Below are 21,725 nucleotides of genomic sequence, written 5' to 3' on the forward strand. Positions count from 1 at the left end.
CCCCTGATAGAAGAAAACAGCAAAAACAGTATTCATGTTGAAATGAACTGGGAAAGCTAAAATCAATGAAAGCTAAAATCTAGAGTTATCAGCAGAGCAACAATCTTATCCCAGAGACACACAGATACTTCCTCCAGCCTAGCTCTATCTATGCTCCCTCTTCACATCCCATTCCTTACTCTTTCTAAGGGAGAGAGAGAGAGAAAGAGAGCATGAGGGAGGGAAACATAATGTGGGTAGAGATCACGTGGGAATAGAGGACATGAAAGATGCTATGAAGTCAATCATGCATGACAAGAAAAACAGTACAATGGTGGTAAATGTTGGTTTAAAGTTTTTGTTTAAAGATTTAAAACAAAGTAAGATAGTTTTGAACATTTTTCTTCAGTACTGATTCCAGAGATCAAGGATACCTTAGCAATTAAAATAGGGAAATTGCAGTCTACTTACCCATTTTGTATGGCAGCTGTGGGGTCATAGGTCAGAGCCATGCCAGCCTGTATACCGGGAGAAAAGAGGGGAAAACAAATCTTAACACTTTTATCTTGGTGTCCATAACATTCAGTACACACATTTTATCTTTACTTTCCATGATTTAAGTTTATTTTATCCTATACATTTTTCCAACCTTACTGCCAAGACTAGCATTTTTACTACCCACACATCAGAATCCACCAGTGAGTTAGGAGTTTATATTATATATCCAGACAAACCAAGGAACAATGTAGTTTGGATGATTTCCATTTCTACTTCATAAACCATCCGCTGTCTAATCTGGTATCCTTATAATTTCTCACTATTGTCAAGAGTACCTATTATATGTTTCATGGCTGAAAAAAAAGCAAGAATAAATCCTGTGGTCAGGATAAAAATAAAAGCTACTTAAAATGCATTCGACCTTTCAGAAGAAAATGTTAAGAAATATTTATTTTAAAATAGATCGTATGCCTTGGGGTATGTAGGTAATGAGTCACAAAGTGCTTATCCAATATATTGCTAGTACCTGTCCTACTAAGAGTGGTAGAAAGGCAAGGTCATTTATACATAATGGAAATTCAGGACCTTGTAGCTAGTAAGGAGGTGGGTTTGTTCTGTTTCTAAGAATAAAATCACCATTGAAGAACTAAACTGCTGTAACTAGCTGTAGTTTCAGAAAATAATAAACTTTATAACTATGAATTCACAGCCTACCTCCTTCCTTCATACACATCACATTTGATCCTCACAACAACCCTATGAAGTAGGCAGGAGAAACAGTTTCTCCATTCTATAGATGAAGATACTGAGGCTTGGAGAGGTCAAGTGACCTGCTCAAGGTCACACATTTGGAGGCAGAATCAGATTCCAGCCCAGGTCTTCTGAGGCTCCCTTCCACCATCTATGACCCTGACCCAGGGTCTGCATGAGACCTAATGATCATCTCCATCAATGTGGGAGAACTTTCTCTCTCTGTGGGCATACCACCTTTGGTTTCCAACATCATCAGTATGATTACTGCTTATGAGTAGAAACAGAATATAGAATGAAACTCGAAATTGATTAGGATATTGTCAGGTTAGACATTTTTTTTTTAATTTAACAGTGAATTAGACCTATGTCAATTTCCTGGCTTTGATAGTGCACTATAATTATGTAAGATATAACACATGGGAGAAATGGGGTGAAGGGTACACAGGGACTGCTTGTACATTTCTTTTGCAATTTTCCATGAATCTATAATTATTTCAAAAGAAAAAAAAATGAATTAGCTTTGAGGACTTTTATAGAAGACAAGAAAAATCATAAAAATTTTAGAGAAAAGAAAATGAGCTTTTGTGTTTTGAGTTTCAGTGTAGGTGAAGGTAGTTTTCCTGTAGGACTCATTGAATTCCTCAGATTTCATACATAACTGAAGTGGAAATTCTCAGGCTTTCCAAGATAGGGCCTGAAGTCCAGTTTGCCATGCTATATTCATTAGATTACATGTATTATTTTTCCCAAACAGTTTAAAAATTGTCATTAAGATTGGTATGAAGAGGCAGCCCTGGTGGCTCAGCGGTTTAGTGCCACCTTCAGCCCAGGGTGTGATCCTGGAGACCCGGGATCAAGTCCCATGTCGGGCTCCCTTCAGGGAGCCTGCTTCTCCCTCTGCCTGTGTCTCTGCCTCTTTCTCTGTCTGTGTCTCTCATAAATAAGTAAATAAAATCTTAAAAAAAAAAAGATTGGTATAAAGAATAAAGGTGTAGAGCCACATATAAATGGGATTGGCATACTGAAAGCATACATAAATTGAAACAGAGTTTGTAAGCAAAGTAGAGATGACTGTTAGAAGTTAATAGAGGTGTACAGAGAATGCATGTTTACCGACAACTGCATCTCACTCATGTTAAAGAAATATGCAACAGATTATATGATAGGCTAGGGGATTGGAAAGTGAAAAGCAAAGGTAGTGTGTCAAAACACAAAGAGATTCTGGGGCACCTGGTTGGCACAGTTGATTAAGCATCTGACTCTTGGTTTTGGCTCAGGTCATGATCTCAGTGTTACGAGATTAGGTCCCACATGGGGCTCATGCTCAGTATGGAGTCTGCTTGAGATTCCCTCTCCCTCTCCCTCTGCTCCTCCTGTGTGTTCCCTTTCTCTTTTAGATAAGTAAATCACACACACACACACACACACACACACACACGCACGCACACACACACATACAAAGAGATCCTCAGTCTAAATTCTTCCCAAGATGGGGCCTTTGTCATGTGACTGATGGGAGACCCCCCCCCCCCCAGAATGGACCTGTCCAGGATACAGCTCATAATCCATGGTTCTGGCTATTATAGAGGGTAGTTGTAAAAGTTGTCCATTGGGAATGAGATTTCTCTCTTAGAAATGCTAATCTTCTTTCCCCTAACTTATTCAAGATGTCATACCAGAGGCAGAATGAAAAAAAGGAGGGGGGCTTTATACTCAATTGAGATATTGTTTGTTGGTGAGAGATTTAAGATAAAATCATACCTTCAGCCTCCTAACCACCCTAGATTGTTTAAATCCTAGGAGGTTTATAGGAAGACTTTCCTAGTCAACCCCATGCTTTCTTCTTTTCCTTGTACTTATTTTCCAATAAGAAAATAAGAGACCAATGCTTTTTAGCCTTTCTTGAATTATGAATTGTCTTGAACATTCTCTTCTTATGCCATGTTTATTTATTCTGGCAACATTAGGTAAGGATTTTTTTCTTTCACATTTTACTTGAATTCCTTATGGATTATAGTCAACAAATCAACTCTAGATAGGAACACCATAATTATCAATAAACTCTGTCTTTTTGTTGAATATGCAGGTGATAATCAGAAAGCCTAAGTTGGCTTCTTACTATATCTTAAATCAACATTCCATCTCTCAGAAGATGGAAAAGGACTGAATCAATGACAATATGGTTTTGTAAAAAGAATATATGTTTTTGACCTGGGTTCAAGTCTTAGCTCTGTTCCATTCTAGCAGTGTGACCTTAGGCAGCTTATTTAACCTGTTTGAACCTCAGTTTCCTCAACTGTTAAATGATTTAGTAATACCTACCTCATCGGATTGTTGTGAAATTTAAATGAGATTACGTTTGTATAGCGCCCAGCACAGTGCCTGGAGACAAGACACATACATAAATATTATAATACAAAGCAACATGTGGTAAGTGCCAGATGAGTGGTATAGATGAGGTGTGGAGGAGAGAGGCTGAGGTGATCAGGGATGCTATGTGGAGGACATACAGATGAGTGGAATCTTGAAAGATGATTAAGGTTTTCATAATGGATCTGAGAGATGGAGGCCAACTCAGACAAAAGGAATAGTATGGAAAAGATACAGAAATACAAAGGGCAAGGTGGGTGATTCACTTGCAGTAGAATATTGTGGTGTGGGAGCAGTGGGAATTAAGACTCAAAAGAAAAGAAGGGAGGACCTTGATTGTCTGGCTCCTCTGGGGGAGCCACTGAACATTTTTCAAGCAGGGAAATTACAAAGGGGATTGGACAAGAAACAGCACAACCCCCCCTGGAAAACAGAGGGTAAATCCAGAGCAATGAGCAACTGGAGTAGGCACTTGGGGACAGGAAGGTGGAGAGAATCTAAGGTGAGATTGTCATTGCAAAAGGGTAGGGAATGAACACAAGATTCACCTACTTCATGATTTTGCCTAGGGACAGTCCTGCCTCTGAGTACCTTTGGCAAGAGGAGACAAGAGATAGTTTCAGGTCATTTGCATTTGGAACATTATGGGTAACAAAACAAGGCATGGGTTAAACAAAGGGTTGCTTGAACTTAACCCACTGGCTGAATATCATAGCACAATAACTAATAGTTGGCTACACCTGGTTTTCATTTCATGTGTAACAGATTGTTAGAATTCTAATATAGTGTTAAGGCAGAATTTGTATTCAATTTCCTTTTTTTTCTCTCCACAAAGGTAAAAAAGAAAATCAATTTTGCTGCCCTGTCTAGCCACCTTTATACTAAGTGAGAACCATGAAATCATCATTATGTAATTACCAAATTTTATGGCATGTTTACAAACTCCAGAGTCACACAAAAAGTAAAATAACTTGGAACAAAACAAAAATGTCACACCATATATGTAGGAAAGTGATGTTTAATTCTGTCTCTCTCTTTCAAAAGAGTTATTAGATTCACAAATATTTTCCATTTTTCAAGTTTACGTTATTTGTGTACTGGAGGTATTTACAATTTATTTAAAACAAAAGGGGGCATTTTTGTCATTTTCCAGCAGCAGCTGAGGTTTCACTTAGTATTTCAGCCATAATAGGGTATTTCTAGGCCGCCCAAACAGAATCTATACTGTAAGAGCTAGATTTTTAGAAGAAATTTTAAAGTACAGTTGACTGGAGTAATTAAGGTATCTAATTATTTTCAATACATAGAGAGATTTCACTGGGACACATCTGTTTGCCTTAGGAACTACAGGCAAACAGATATTTTTGTTGATATTTATAACTGCGACATCGATGTTTTAGTGTAACATTTCTCTTTTTCCTAATTCTATCTTGACACATGATGCATCATAATAGTATGAGTAAAATGAATAATCACAAGAATTTCCAATTTTCTACAATCAGGTTTAAGGTAATACTTTAGCATATACAGAATAAATGTATATTTTAGTAAATATTGTGTACTGACTTAGCACAAGATGAGATCAGGAAACCAAAGAGGAAAAAGGATATGATTTTCTGGATATTATCTGTTAAGAGTTTATATCTTGCAACTAATTTTAACAATATTTATAACTGTTAGCAGGTTATAGTTAAAAACTCCACAAATAAAATAAGGTGACTTAAAAGGTGATGTGGGTGAAAGGGTTTGAAAATTATGTGTTATAAATATTTAGGTTCTGCTACTGCAGTAAAACCTCACTTAACTTTGTTTATATTTATTTACCAGTATTTCTCTTTAAAAAAACATGTCCTTTAGTGAAGAAATAATGTACATTATGGGTCAAAAAATAAAATTCAGATATTCAAAAATATCTGACTAGAAATAAAACAGGAAGATAATATTAATGTCAAATGTCAAAATACTGGAGTGCTGTAACTATAAATGATTTTTTTTCATTTCATATCTTTTTCCTGACTCTTTTATGTATAACTAGAAAGATTTTTATAATGGGGAGAATCTGCATTATAAAGAAGTACTTAATGTACTTAAAGAAGTACATTATATCTTCTATGAATTGCATTTTATTTTTAAATTCAGGAGGAAAAACATAAGGCATATCATTTGCAAAAGTAATATAGAGTAGAGGCCTGATTCAGAAGTAAGCCTGAAAATGTCAGGAAACATTTAGCTTTGCTAGGTCAATAGAATACAGAAGATCTGGGATGGAATGCGAATTGCTACAGCCAGAAGGATCAAGGTAAGAATGCACAGGAGGTTAAGAATAAATCCTGAAAATTCAGCGTAAATGATACAGCAATTCTAGTAATGGAACCTAGTATGAATTTATAAATCCAAATGGCCATAATGGTTGAGAAACTGAGGATTTCATAGGTGATAGCAGAAGCATGGATACCCAAGATATTCAGAAGAACCAATAAAAATTCCCAGGAAACTACAAAATGATCAATACCAAGTAAAATTTTGTAGCTAAGAAAAGATGTTAAACCCTTTTCCTGTTAAAAAAAAAAAGGAACTAATTCTAGGAAACAATATGCTTAGGGCAAATTTGCAGGCAGGGTATTGTAGCACTTGCTGAAAGGAGATGTGAGGAAATGGGGCAGGTGGTAGGATTTTGCCAGCAAGGGCTCTGGCATGGTCAGGTGATTACTGAGTGGTGTATTTCTCCTGACAAAGGCAGGCAACTCTATAAAGCAGATGTCTGCTCTGACCTGCTCAAGGGATATTTCCTGCACTATATGCAGCCAGGCCCTCTCCTGAAGAGAAGATGAAGGACAAATAAGACTGTAAATGAAAACATTGCCAAAGTCTACCAGAGGGAGATTAATACTGCCTGGTTCTGAGATAAAACAGAAATGTCCTTGTTAATTGTTCTGTAAAAGATGCCTACCAACCTGTGCAATGGCTCACACTATACTCCCTAATTTTCATAACATCTAAAGTTAAGGAAGATATTTATTACAAATCATTTTTTATATTAGTTTGCATCATTTGACCAGTGAATTTCTTCTTCTTTCAACATTCCTGTCCCTTGGATTTTGTGAGCCTAGTTTTCTTCTGATCCCTCAGAGAGCAATTTCTCCTTCGATGTTACTTGCTCTTCCTGCCTTGGAGATTGCCTGCCTGTGCTCAGGGCCAGGATTTGCCTTTCTCTTCTCTCCTTCTGTACTGAGATGACATTCACTTTCTGATCCCAACTATTATTTATGTCCCAGTGATTCCTGAATCTTGGTCTCAAACTCAGGTATCTATACTGAATTTCACACATTTATTGCGAAGTTAAATTCGTGCATTGAAATGTATCTTTTTTCAAGTTATCATTGCTTGTTTGTGTATTTACTAATATCCTTTGGCAGAGATCCTCTCCTGCCTCAGCTTGCAACTCCCTTCCAATCCATCAGCCACACCATTGTGCTGTAAGGATTGCTGTTGTGATAAAGAAAATGTTTCAGTCCTTGCTTGGTGAGTAGAGATGAGGGAATGGTTGGGATTATTGAGAAACATTCCCAATGCAGCAGGGAAGCCAGAGTGACGGAACCAAGTCATGAGCAAGAGCTTAGGAGAAACTACAGGCGGCAATAATACCTGGAGGCCCCTCTTATCCAAGTGACAGACTCAGAGTGCAGAGAAGATTGTGAAAAGTCATGTTAACATCTTCAAGGGTTCGACAGAAATCAAGCAAATGAAATTCAGGGATTTATCACTTTAAAAAATAGCAAATATAGGCAGAAAATAGAGAAAATTCACCTCTCTATGTTTGGGAAAAAAACGTCAACGGGAGTCATGCTGTTGTTTATATACTATGTCATCTTAGTATTTGTCCTTCTTGGCTTTTACTAAAGTATTCTAGTCAGGCAGAGAATTTCTCCCTTATATAGCAATAAAGAAGGACAAGACAAAACGATGCAGACAGAATTAAGTCTGGATTGCTGAGAAAGCCAATGGCCGCACAAAGAAATCATCATCAAAGGGAGACAGAAAAAAAGGTACGATGCGGCCGGCTGAAGTTCTCAAAAATCCAGTCTGAGTGTGTCATTAAAACCAAAGTTAAATTAAGCCTTGATTGATAATCATAAAAGAGACAAGAGAACATTACCATATTTTATGTAGGCACTTCTGTTTTTATCTCAATCTGAATGACTGAACTTCATGGACTCCAAGACATATGTTCTGTGTGTGTGTGTGTGTGTGTGTGTGTGTGTGTGTGTGTGTGTTTTACACTTTACTGTCTGTGAAATTGGGGTTTGCATGATAATTGATGGCATTTGAGTTTGGAAACTTTCCCTTTTTAGTGATATTTAAGTAATATTTCATCTTTAATTGATGGTGTTGTAGAGTAAATGCAATAGTGTACATACTGTTAAACCCCACCATAACACAGAAAGTAAGGTGAAAAATATAAAGTGTTGAGGTTACTACCAGGGTGAGCCTATGCAGCTGGATAGATGGGAGTTCCAGGTATCTGACTAATCGATCCATATCCTCCCTGATCTCAGCTGCAGTTTGATGCTATATGGAGGTTGTAAGCTGTGGCTTAAATATCAAGGGGGACAATTCTGAGTCTTGTGGCAGGCTGGGATTGCCAGGACAGAGCCAATAATTCCAGAAATCTCCTAGTTGGTTGATGCCGCACATAGCTGTCATGGAGACTGGGTCAAGGAAATCAGAGAACATGGAGATCAACTACCAGCCTTTCTCCTTATAACTCTTGATATAATCTTCCCATCCTTCAGCACCTCCTAAACCCCACAACTAGCCTCCTCCTCAAGAAAGGAGATATGTTTTCCTACCCTCTTTTTTTTTTTTGAAAATGGAGACTAGATAGATGACTGGAGCTCATCATCAAACACATCATATCCTAAATTGCACAAATGCAGGAATTTACAAGATTTGCTTATCTTCAGTGATCATAGGTTAGAAAATATGTACCCAGCAGCTTTAAAATAAAACCATTTAACTGAGTAAGAAGGTTTCCATTTTAAACTACTGAGATTTCAAGTTCTTGTGCCCATGGGAAGATTTTTTTTACAAGTGCCATTCACCTTGAGCCTGCTCTCTAAATTGCCAGTAAAGCACATGAAATCGGTTAAGAGAACATTTGGTGGATTGGCTAACAAATTCAATAGCAAGTGTTGTAATGCATCATAACAGCTCTTTTTAAGACCACATATGTAAAGACTCTTCTTCAGTTCAAGGTTAAAAGAACTATTTGCAGAACCTGGCAGTATTGTTAGATACGCCTGATTTTTTTCCAAAGTCCCATTAAAGAAAATAATTGGACAATTAAATGCCAAGCATCATGATATACCCAAAGGAAATTGTGATCTATATTGATGATTTTTCTATGTTCATGGAATATGGTCAAAGATAATATGAATCTACATCCTTTTACTACTAAGTTTTGAAATAATTCTTTAAATGTATTATTTTCCTTAAATTATTTTTTTATCTATGGTTCATTGGGACAATACTTCAATTCCATATCTCTGAAACATAAATTTTCTAATGTTCAGTATTGTAAAATTAAATTGCAGTCAATATGGCTCCATAGCTAATAGAAATGGTGTATTTCTGGGCCTTGTCAGATTTTTCTTATACTTAATAAGAAGGATGTTGACTGGTAACTGATCAAAGAGTTTGTGAGCTGGGTGCACTATTCCAAACAGAGACAACTGAAGGTAAAGGGGCCATGTGGTTAAGTTGCATCTTGTCTTTCTCACTGCTAAGAATGTCTCAAAGCATTTACTTTACAATAGGGTTGTTGATAGCTAATGATAGCCAAATGCTTTTATAAAGTCAACAAAATATTCTATTGAGTATTCTTTATAAATGGTGACTGTAGGGATAACTTCTTTCCAGATTTTATGCTACTTGTTTGTTATTACTTCCATAGCCATCTATGTGTTCTTTGACATCAAATATTTACCATATCAATGTGATCCATTTGGATTTCTAAAGTAAAGAGCCAATATAGCTTTCTCCTCATATGCAGATAGGTAGGCAAATAAGAATGTTATAAGTAATAGTAGAAATAATTCAATGTGTTAGGTTGATGACTAGGCTAAGGAAGATATATGAATTTTTACATTGGGTAAAATGTCTGATGATCTTTATGAAGTGATTACAAGTCACTCGTCACTCATAGGCTTCTTAAATATGAAAATAGGATCAGAGCTTTTTCCAAAGTCCTTAGAATTTTACATTTTTTGGTTGAGTAGAGTAAAACCTTTTGTCTTTAAATCCATAACAATTGACAATTGGCTCTAACACAACTCTTCAAATAAAGACCATTAAATAAAAATAGTTGGCTGCATGCATTGGTGCAGTTACTTTCGACACCCATGCACATTGTTTTTTTATATCAATGGAAGAGACGTAGACTTACCCAGTAATTGGATCTCACTCAATAACAGTAATTATAAAACAAGATACAGTTGATTCTTGTTATTAGCAACAATTAATTCTATAAAGCCACCATGAACACTGAATTAGGAATACCAACTCATTGCTCCTAGAGGAAATAGAGCATTAGGTTCCTACAAGCCTCTGGTCACAATATTTTCACCAACTAATTAATATATAACTTTGTTTTAGTTGTGTTTCTGTCTAAAGATAACTCATGTAATATATATTTTTGATTCATCAACAATGAACTCAAAGTCAACAGCACTATAAGTCATGCCTGAACAAAGCTTATCTCCATTTTTTTTCATATTGTCTCCATTAGGCACATCACAGATTTCTTGCACTTAGAAGCATTTGACCTCACTTCAGCTCTACATTTGGCGACCATTTCAAACAGTGAAATCACCAATGAAAAGCACAAGCATGTAAAAAGTGTGGCCCTAAATAAAGTAAGAAAAGGACACTTGTTTACAGAGTAAGAGTAAGAAAACAAAGAATCCCTTGTTCAACTTTATCTGGGACTGTGCATACTTAGTGACTCAATTTTTTTTTCAAGTTTATTACTTGAATTCCAGCATCATTAATATACAGTGTCATAGAAGTTTCAGGTGTACAGTATAGTGATTCAATAATTGTATACATTACTCAGTGCTCATCATGATAAGTGTACTCTTCAATCTCCAGCTGACTCAAACTTTTTACTGCTCTGCACAAGTGACCATGAAAGCACCTTGAGTATTAATTCTGGGTTACAAATAAATTTTAGCAAGTAGGTAAATTTGCAAGTATGGAGCCCATGTATAATGATAATCAACTTTATAATTTTAAAAATATTTATTTATTAGAGAGAGAGAAAGAGAGATTGAGGAGCAACACAGAGGGAGAGGGAGAAACAGCATCTTAATCTTAATTGATTGAGCCACCCAGGTGCTCCACTACTGTAACTTTTTTCAAATGATAATATCATGAGTGTGTCTTTCAGTAAACAAAAGGAAATTTTATAAATGGCATTAGTACTACTATTCATAAGGATTCTAAAAATTCCTTACACAAAAGAGTTTGTAACATCATTCCTGAAATCAATTAGAATATGGAAGGTTAACAATTATTGACGTTCAGCACTATGGAGCCATAGAATATGCAGGAAAATTCCTGCTTCCCAATTCTTGGTTAAGTCCAATAAGTCACCAGTTTGTGGTATTAGGATGCTTATTCTGTCAAAGATAATTGTTTTGAAGGATACTAGAACATATTGAGCATAAGGAATACTTTTCATACCCAGACCTGTACCAGCACTTTCTAAATCCAAAATTAATTGCCATTATTTGCCAGAATACATAGGTTAATAATTCATTTTCTTTCTCTTTAAAAACATCAACTATGTAATTCATCAGTTCTCAACAGTGGCTCAATCTTTTCCTTGATATCTAGCAATAGTCCATGTTTTCTTTTACTTTTTTTTCTTTTTTCCTCCATCCAAGTCCCTCTCTTCTTCTCAGCTCTTGGCTTACATGATTACGTGATCTTCAAGAGAAAAATGGCTAGAATTTGAACACAATCTAATGTTTCAGTGATAAATAATGCTTGGAATGCAGATGATGATTTGGAAAGTGATCTTTAAAAAACCTTAATAAAATGTGGGTCAAAGTGAAAATAAATTTCTACTTGTTTTATAATATATTTTATTAAACAAGTAAAAAATTCAGCTGGAAAAAATGACATTAGTAGTAGATTTCCTCTCAAATAAATTTTGTATCATTAAAAATAATTCCCATTTGGAAAATAAATAGACATGACATGAAACTGGAAACCAAGAACTTAGGCATTTGAGTCATAAGAAACACATAGCAAAGCTGGCTTTCAGATTAAAAAGCCCTGAGTTGTGTTGATGATATTATGAGAGTTATAGTAACAGCTTAATACTGGAGTGATTATAGTTTTCCAGGAACTGTGCTCAGTGCTTTACCCTCACCACCACATTTAATCCTTCCAATCACTAAATATTCACTTTTCACCATTCTCATTCTACTGATGAGGAAACTGAAAAACTTGCCCAAGTTTGTCACTTAGCTCAAAAGCTGTGGATTTGTGATTGAAATGCTAGAGTTTGCCTCCTAACCACTAAAGTAGAGTGTCTGGTAAAATATGAAGAACAGCAAACAATACTAAGCACATCACAGATGTTGACATGATTCCTTAAAATTCAGAAAGAATTATTATTCTCAATAGGTGCATTAGAGAAGGATGCAAGATTTGTTATAAGACACCCAAGCTCCATTTGCTCCTCTAAACAGTATTCTCTCTGTGCCACTCAGTACCCTGGATAAGTAACAACATGGAGCTTTTCAACTCTGGGGTGATTTTCTGGTTTGGAAATGCATATAAATCAGTTTCTCAGTTACCTACCCTGAGAAACACACAATCAATCAAACAGTTAATGGTTAGTAACAAGTGTGCCTTGACATTTTTGTGGCTGCTACTTTTGTTATTTTTATTATTTTTATTTTGTCCTTGGTTTTCTTTCACTGTGGTATAGGTTTGGAGCTAGTTCCAGCTAGTGATTTTACTCTTGCGATATTAAATTATATTCTATCCAACTTTAATTTTTTTACTTTTAAAGATTTTATTTATTTGAGAGAGAGAGAGAGAGAGAGAGAAGAGCACACAAGCAGGGGGAACGGGAAAGGGAGAAGCAGGCTCCGTGCTGAGCAGGGAGCCCAATGAGGGACTCAATCTCAGGACCCCAGGATCATGACCCGAGCCAAAGGCAGATGCTTAACTGACTGAGCTACCCAGGCGCCCCTCTACCAAACTTCTATTTGTTTGTTTGTTTGTTTGTTTATTTATTTATTTATTTTTTATTTCAATTCAATTTTATCCAACTTTTAATTGCCTACTTTACAGACAGAGAAGATCTTAGCCATTTTAGGTTCCAAAGGGATGGGAGAATCTGTCTGTATGCTTACGTCATGTCCAGTATGTCTAGTCTTGTGCCTCTCACATAGGGTACACTCAGTAAGTGCTCACTGACGGACTGGATACTTTGTGTTTAAACTGCTTCTTTTTCAATACTACCTTAAAACACACACATACACACACACCCACAACCTATTTCAAACAGAATTCTTCTCTTAAAAAGATCATTTCTGTAAAAAGTAGTCATATACTGAGAAAGTAAGAAAGTAAATAGGAGACACAAGGAGATAGAGGGTCTTCACTGTGTATATACATTTCTAATACACATTCAGGGCAAAGGTCATCCCTTATACCTCATTATGTCCTGGGGACACAGCATAAAGACTCAATTATGGAAGGAACAAATCTTTTATGACAAGAGAACTGGTGATTATGGTAGTGGAGAACAGGTGAAATTCAGAATTATAGTGCCAACTCTGTGAGCACTCAGTTTCTTTCAGAAAAATAAAAACAAAAGCAAATATAAAAATGAGGACATGTCCCTCAAAGAAAATGTTTACCCGAATGGGAATATAGGATTAACTTTTTGTCATTGAGTATGGCTATCTAACTATTCAGAAATCTAAAAAAGGCATCTTTGTCTCAATCATAAATGGATTTAGTCAGAAGGAATAATTACTCCTAATACCTTGAGGATAGTGAAGAGGAGGCTGGATGTTTGGAATCAGGTTTATCAACTTTGCCTGCACTTGGCTCTGGACTTCATAACAGTATGAGAAATCCCATTCTCCTACATGACCTTTGCAGGCTTTCATTCACTTCCTGGCACTGAAGAGAATTTTTATTAGTAGTAGCTGTGAATGGATAAGAGTTATACAACTTTCTAGCACAGGGGAAGTTTTCATCTATCACTGAAAACAAGTTGATTTCAGGTCTGAAAATAGACAACATATTATCTGGGTTACAGGTCATAACAGATCACTTGCTTAAGTTGGCTGTGATAAAACTGATAACCTTACATTTCAGCTTACTAATAGTGGATTTTGTGGGTGCCTTAACGAGAACTAATTTAAGGAAATTAAAGTAGATTCTCAGTTTATTCCACTTCTTAAAGGTTTTCAAAGGAACACGTCCAGGCAGAGCCACAGCATTCCCTATGGCAAGGAACAAAATTTACATCTGGTCTGTGTGAATGGTACCCCCTGGTGTTATGAAGTGCGTGTACTGTGTATCCTCCCTGTCCTCAAAGGCTTGTATCTTGGGCAAATAGAAATGCACTCAAATAAAATGTCTTCAAGATATAATATATCATCATGTCTCATCTAAAACTTGTTCCTTACTTGGGAATAGGTAAGAAATTTCAAACCTTAGTATTCCTAGAATGCATCCCCAAAAAGCTTACTTGATTTTTCTGTCCAATATAACATAGTAAACTATTCCTGGGAACCTGAGTGCTGATTATTCACAATATTGTTTTAGCTCCATTAGTTTATCTCCAGATCTAGACTGTGAAGACAATCTCATTAAATATTTTGTTTCCATGGTAAGGAAAAATGTCTTCAGAACATCACATATAGAGAACATATTTGTTATTGCTCATCATTTCAAAATTGACTCTAGCAGGGAACCGTAAACCAGATAAAAGCAAGAAACACCATTTTACTGCTTTTAGTTTTTATAATAAAACCTTGGCATTTCTTCACTAGACATTTGAATACTTTGTTGGGCTACTTCTTGTTCAATTGCCTTGTCTCTTGTTTGTGTCCATAGCCAAAATACTATTTCTTGGAAATACAATTCCTGATGCAGTTGTTATCAATGACATTTACTGACTCAATTACTATAGAGCTTGGGAAGATCTTATGAAAGCTAGACTAGAGTTTTGAAGACAGTGAGAAATAGTTTGTTGATGACATTTACACTATTTAAGGATAATGTCCCAGCCTGAAAACCTGGTGAAATATCACCATCTTCTGTGATTTGACACTCAGCATTTACTTATATTTGAAAATTCTGAAGGAAATCCAGTAACTAGTCACAACAAATGTCAACATAAAGTAATTTCAAAGTTTGAGCGACTCTAATCATTGTAGTAGAAACATTCATCCTTTTATTTGAGCCATTCATCTTTACAACATAGTTGAATGTTTTTGATCAGCTGTGCAAATTATGTGGGTACCAAACAAATTTGGTGTTTTTTCATTGGTCATTGGGAAAGCATTGTTTGGAAATACAGGAAGAAGCAACAGTTCTTCTTCATGTTCCTGATATTATATGTGTGTTTGTGTGTGTAATTACATATATTATTGAAAATATATTTGTTAATTTGCTTGTTTATTTTTAATATTTTTAAGTAGAGTTGACACATAATGTTATATTAGTTTCAGGTATACAATAGTGATTTGACAAGTTTGTAAGTTATGTCATGCTCACCACACACATAGCTCCCATCTGTCACCATACAACGCTATTGTAATACCATTGACTAGATTCTTTACGCCATGTCTTTCCTTCACATGACTCCTGATACATTTTTTTTAGATTTTATTTATTTATTCATGAGAGACACACAGAAAGAGGCAGAGACATAGGCAGAGGGAGAAGCAGGCTCCCCTGCAAAGAGCGTGATACAGGACTTGATTACCGACCCCAGGATCATGACCCAAGCCAAAGACAGACACTTAACCACTGAGCCACCCAGGTGCCTGACTCCTGATATATTTTTGATTCTGGATTCCAGATTCCATTCCTGATTTCAGACCAGTCATTTGAGAGAGTACAAACAAGATCAATTTGGGAAACATTTTGCCTGCAGTAAAGAATATGGCCTCAGCTATAACGGGATATTATATATTATATATAATGGGATATCAATGCATTTCTTGAAAGTCATAGTGATGATAAAGTGATGATAAAGTGAGACCATTTCTGAGCTAGAGGTGACATTAAAAACATTTCATCACAGGGCAGCCCCTGTGACTCAGCAGTGTAGCGCCACCTTTGGCCCAGGGCGTGATCCTGGAGACTCAGGATGGAGTCCCACATTAGGCTCCCTGCATGGAGCCTGCTTCTCCCTCTGCCTGTGTCTCTGCCTCTCTCTGTCTCTGTGTCTCTCATGCATGAATAAATAAAATCTTTAAAAAAAAAAACAAACATTTGATCACCATTATGGCATAAACTTTGGTCAATCAGAATTTAAATGTTGGGGTAGATCCTGGGAAACTCCTTGTTGTACCAGCCAGCACCCCATTCTTATGAGATCGTAAGAGGTACTGCAGGAGGCATCAGAGTTGGAGGGGTTGCACTGATGGACTAATGCCAGCAGTTATTTACCTAATGAAACAAATATGTTTTACTATTTTAACAAGCAGAGTGGCTTTTCTGGTATATGGAAGCTGAATATGAGCCCCATGCTTGGCTCAAGCATCTCTAGGACAGTAGTTCTCAAATTGTAGTCTGAAACCTGAGGGTTCCTGAGAGACTTTTAGGAGATCCATAGGTCCTCCCCTTTTCAGTGACATGTCTATATGGAGTTATATTTTCTTCATATGATTATACCAAACAGAATATTGCAACAGGTTGTATACTGATGCAGATCTGGCTATCTTTTATTAGGCCAGACATTAAAGTGATTTGCAAAAAAGTAAAAGAATACCATTCTCAAAAAAAGTCTTTGAAAGATATAATATTTTCTATATAAATATGATATTTTTGTTAACATAGGATGGGCTTATTGTTTTTTGATCAACTAATAAACAATATTTTTTAAGAGTATAAATGGAGATACTGAGATATTGAGATCAAAGAGTATGTGAAATGCTACACTAAGAAAAATGATAAGAACTGTAGAGAACTGGGTAAAAGAGGCCTAATAGCTCCAATCCCTGATCCTTCTGCTTAGTTTTGCTCTCACTTGAGAGATTAGTTAATAATTTTTAAATATCCCTGTGTATTTCACTTATGTAAATACATGTCCAGTAGCATATATTTTTATTGCAAAACCTTGCTAATTTACACTAATTTATGTGTATAAAGTTTTCAGAACTAGATCTCTTTTGTAAAGAAGTACATTTCACTAATGCTAAAAGAGCTGTTATCAAAATGCCACTCAGAAGAAAATAGCTTTACATAATAAATTAAAATAATTAGCTTATCAACTGTCACGCTTTAGGTGCTTCTAAGATACCTAAACATTTCAGGAGAAATCCTTTCCAAACTTGTTTTTTTTTACCTGACTTTCAAGAGAGAGACAAAGAAAGCATGAGCCTCATGCTATTATCCCAAATGCTGAAGCATCAGAGTCAAAACTATCATCTTGTATTTTATCAAAGGCAACAGTGATCGAAAGGTTTACCATTATTTTATATAAGCAAAAACCCCCAAAAGCAAAACAAAAACCAACAAGCAAACAAGTAAGCAAAAACATCTAAAATGATCTTGTAAAGTTGAGAACTTCTTATAAAGTTCTTACGAAGCTTCTTATAAAGCCCTTCTTATAATGGGCTACAAAGAAAATAAAAAACAAGACCACCCATTAGAAATGGACTTCAAGGGAAGATCATATCTCAGTCTTAACATGGGATGAAGAAAGGGCACAAAGAAAATCTCTCCCAAGGATCTGATCCAATAGGCCTTGTTTTGGTTAGTTTAAATTCATTCAGTCACTGTGGTCAAAGACCTAAGACAGAGAATGTAGGTAGTGCCCCCAGGTGACTAATAGGAGCAAATGCAAATTGTCTTGTAATAATGCCACTGATTATAAGAGGAAAACCAATTTCAGAAGTGTTAAAATGTGGAAAAACAACAACAAAAACATGTCTTAGAGACAACAAAATACAATTATTAGCATTTCCTGGTATATAAAAATTAATTAAATATTGCTTACATAGGAATAATCTGCATTATGCCATACTTTATCAGCCATGCTACTATAATGTGCTCTAGCAAGTGCACTATAAGAGGAAAGAGAAGCAAAAATATACATTATGATGGGCAAAGTTACCCAACATTCAGAGTGTCTACACCTAAGACCACAATCAAGGTATAAAAATTTACATGCTTATCTCTCAAAACCAAGATATCTGACAAACATATTTGTAATGCATGCCACTTCTTTTCCTAATTTCTTTCCTCTGAATGTGTCTACACACTTGAAATTCCTTTTTTATGGGTCACAGATAAATGTATGAAGGTCCCTTGATTTTCACAGTTTAACAGGAAATGTTTAACTCTTAGAAAACAATTTTTGAAAAATAGAGATTAGGAATATATGTTTAAAACCTACATGTAAATTAGAAGATATTCTGGGTGCTAACTCTCCACAATGCTTCTATGGCAATAGTACACATGCTCTTTATCATGATCTCAACCCAAAGCCCTAGATTGGTATGCAGTAGCAAATTAGTAGCTCTAAGTCTACTTTTCTTTTATGTTTATTGGTTTGGTTCCTAAGAAATGTAGATTCAAGGGTGGTGTCTTGCTGAAGGTGGCATCTATTTTGTGGCTGTGATAAAATAGGTTCTTATGTGGACAAAAACTGAGGTTTTGGTCGTCACTGCCAAGTCACCTAATTGACCATCAAGGCTGCTTGGTGATGGTCTATGATCCAGAAATGTCTCCCAGCAATCATTTGACACAAGAGAACTTTAAAAGATCAAATGAGTCTTTCTAGACTACAGATGTCCTGCATGGGATGGATGTCATAATGAGTGCTTTGAGAAACCAGCTGTCTTCTGGGAGCTAACTGCTGATCACTAACCCCTACCCCTACTAATGACCCCCCTACCAAGGGTCATTGCCTTTCCTCTTCCTTTTTTGAACATAGCACAGATTGCCTTTTCTAAAGTTGAAATATTCAAACCTTTTTTTTCATTAGTTTCAAATGTCTAGTAGTGATTCTCTTTTTCATGTCATAAAATAATGAGTTATAGATTATACAATACTTGAACATAACTATACACTTTAAGAGGGGTCTTGAGACCTGCATGGAAATACTCAAAACAGACAACGGTGTTGGAAATTTAAAAAATGGCTAAGGGTTTTGCTGAGGAATTCCCTATCCTCTTTTCTTTCCTTACAACTGTTGTCTCAGTACTGAAAGCATAAATGCTGCATCAAGTGGGATGCCTCTTAAATGAGAAATGGATGAAGTAGGTGCTTTGAATAGAAATATGAAATAAAGCTCTTCTGTTGAAATTATGGCCTTGGTACAAAATAGCATTTATTCAAGTCATTCAAACAACTCCATTCCATCCCACAAAGAATAAAAATACCTCTTAGAAGCCTAGATACCTTTTCCTTGTCTTCTTACAACACAAATAACCCAAAGGAATTCATTCCCAAGTGTCACTGGATGCATAAACTTGCTTTTCTACTGTTTTGTGTTAAGAGGGTAAATGGATAATTAACTGTTCAGTGCTTTTCTTTTTGTGAAAAATGGAACACTCTGTATGAACTTTTCTTTCTCTTTTTTGTCCAACAGAAAATGTCATATTTTATATTAATATATAAAATACATATCAATACATTTATGAACAAACGGGAAAATGCATAAATACACACATATGTGCAAGTAGAGTATCTCAATGGTAGAATAAAGTAAATCTAAATTTGTGTTGTTTTCCAAACACAAACATTCAACTCTCACCATTGATTTCATTGAAAATATTTCTTTTATCTATGATACAATTATGGATTAATTCTTTGTGGATAAGTCTTTCAGTGAGTGTATATTGGGTAAAGGTTTGGTTAAAGACAGAGGACTTATTGTAGTACAGAACTGAGGTCAATTTTGAAATCCTACAGTCCTCTTCAAGTAGTTTTATCTTGAATGCGTTAATACAGGCCTACTCATTTGCCCTCTTTGAAGCCATGTGGTTTTCTACAGGACCCTATTTCATCAGGGTCCCAAATGTCTGTCTTGCCTCCATTCCAAGGGATGTCTGCTGCTATATTTCTGAGCAAAAGTCAGTCAGAACTCACCTCTCCTTCCCTGGGCCAAGGCCTTCCATTCTGGGTGTATTTGCTTTGATTCTGTCGCTTCTTTTGTCCTCCATCAGCAAATTTGCACAGTAAAGGCTCACTAGGGGCTGGGAAGATAAGAAACCAATTCTATATTAGCAAATCCCCCTTAAAAACAAGTGATTATTTGAGTCACAGTAGTGCTTTGTAATGCCTATCTTTTGAAGTTGTCTTGCTTCTGGAGAGATATTTGGCCCCCTTTTAGTCTCAATTATGTTGGCTGCTATTCTAACAGGGCTTCAAAAAAGTGCTGGCAGACCATAAATGAATGCAAAAAAATATTGTTGAAAAAATAATCAGCTGAAGCAGAATGTGAACTTCCCTGAGAAGTAAAGAGGGGATGTTGAGTCCTTCCAGTTATATTAATGCTAAAAACCAGACAACAGGTCGAAAATGGAGTCACCTATGCAAAGCTCCCTGTCCCCAAACCAAAACCTAACTTAATTACAAGTTTGGTTCTTCCAGAAATGGAATTTTAAACCAGCCAATCAGGAGTCACCCGATCAGCACTAGAGAGGTAATTTACCTGATATACCCCTGCCACCCCCTTAAGAAAAGTGACCTTGCCACAACCAATCAACTATTTGCCACTATGACTTTCTTATTCCCCCTCCCTTCTGCTATAGAAGCCTCCCATTTGCAAACATCCTCAGATCTCTTTTCTACCTGAGAAGTTGCTGCCTGATTCGTGATTTCTTGAATAAAGCCAATAAGATCTTTAAAATGTACTCAGTTGAATTTTGCCTTTTCACATTAAAAACATATTCATAACCAGTATTTGTATGTAGGTAAATATTTCCCCCTCAAAGTAACTATGTTTTCACAGTAGAAACTGTAAGATTCTATTTTTGGAGAGCGATCCTTAAGAGCTGCCTTTTAAAAAGGGAGTTATTTTGCTAATTACAACCAAATCAGGGTTTTTTTTTCTCATTAATCTCTACAATTTCAAAAAGGCTAGAAGTTGATTGTCCATTGAACCCCTTTCACTCCAATTTCCCAGTGAAATCTAGTCAGTATCCCAGGAAGGGCAATTATTTAAATATCAAATGAGCCCACATGATAAAATACAGTCAAAAGATATGGCTCTAACAAATGAATCCTGGACTATGGTAGCGAGGGGTGGGAGAGGGATGTGGTGGTCCTAGGTGATTTAAGGAAACTTATTTGATATCTTAAAACATTACAGGGAGAAACTTATTGTTTCAAATTTGATGACCCCTCCACAACCCTACTTGCCTATAAAAATTGCTTGTTGTTACTACAAATATTTATGAATTAATAAATAGAATGCTACACTGGCCTTAAAAAACTTAGTGCATTAACATGGCTGGACGGATTTTTTTTGCTAGTTTATTACAAATATTAATGTGTAAGTTTATAATCTGAAAACTAAAACGAACCCCTTTCCTTCCCAACTCCCTGGGAAAATGTGTTCTTCTAAAGATTAATTGTATTAATGGTTGAAGGGGAGCAGACTATACTCCTGAGGAATATGCCTCTTTGGCATAAGGATTAATTTAGGCTGATTACTTTTGAGAAACAGTACATAAAAAAAAAAAAGCTCTGAAAACTAACTGGAAGTTCTCCTTTTGTAAGAGACATTGACATTAATAAGGGAAATCTCCATTTGTAACAGGTACCTCTTTCTTTGAATCTGGAAGAAAAGAATATTTTAAATCTTGGGATGCCTGAGTGGCTCAGTGGTTGACCACCTGCCTTTGGCT

The 21,725-nt window shown here is 36.0% G+C and overlaps 1 protein-coding gene across 21 annotated transcripts in view; it reads right to left on the bottom strand.

Annotated features, from left to right (window-relative positions):
• The window catches only part of RBMS3 (RNA binding motif single stranded interacting protein 3), a 1,727,904-nt gene that overhangs the window by 120,638 nt on the left and 1,585,541 nt on the right, over positions 1-21,725 (bottom strand). For 16 of the 21 annotated variants that reach the window (XM_041733599.1, XM_041733601.1, XM_041733598.1 and 13 more), the window contains 3 exons: positions 19,963-20,069; positions 4,153-4,191; positions 451-497 (listed from right to left, as the gene is read on the bottom strand). In XM_041733599.1, the coding sequence (XP_041589533.1) occupies positions 451-497; positions 4,153-4,191; positions 19,963-20,069 (193 nt within the window). The remainder of the gene's footprint in view (positions 1-450; positions 498-4,152; positions 4,192-19,962; positions 20,070-21,725) is intronic. The other 5 variants (XM_041733600.1, XM_041733610.1, XM_041733608.1 and 2 more) reach the window with 1 other exon arrangement.

This window comes from Vulpes lagopus, chromosome 19 (assembly GCF_018345385.1).
Source record: "Vulpes lagopus strain Blue_001 chromosome 19, ASM1834538v1, whole genome shotgun sequence".
NCBI lineage: Eukaryota > Metazoa > Chordata > Mammalia > Carnivora > Canidae > Vulpes > Vulpes lagopus.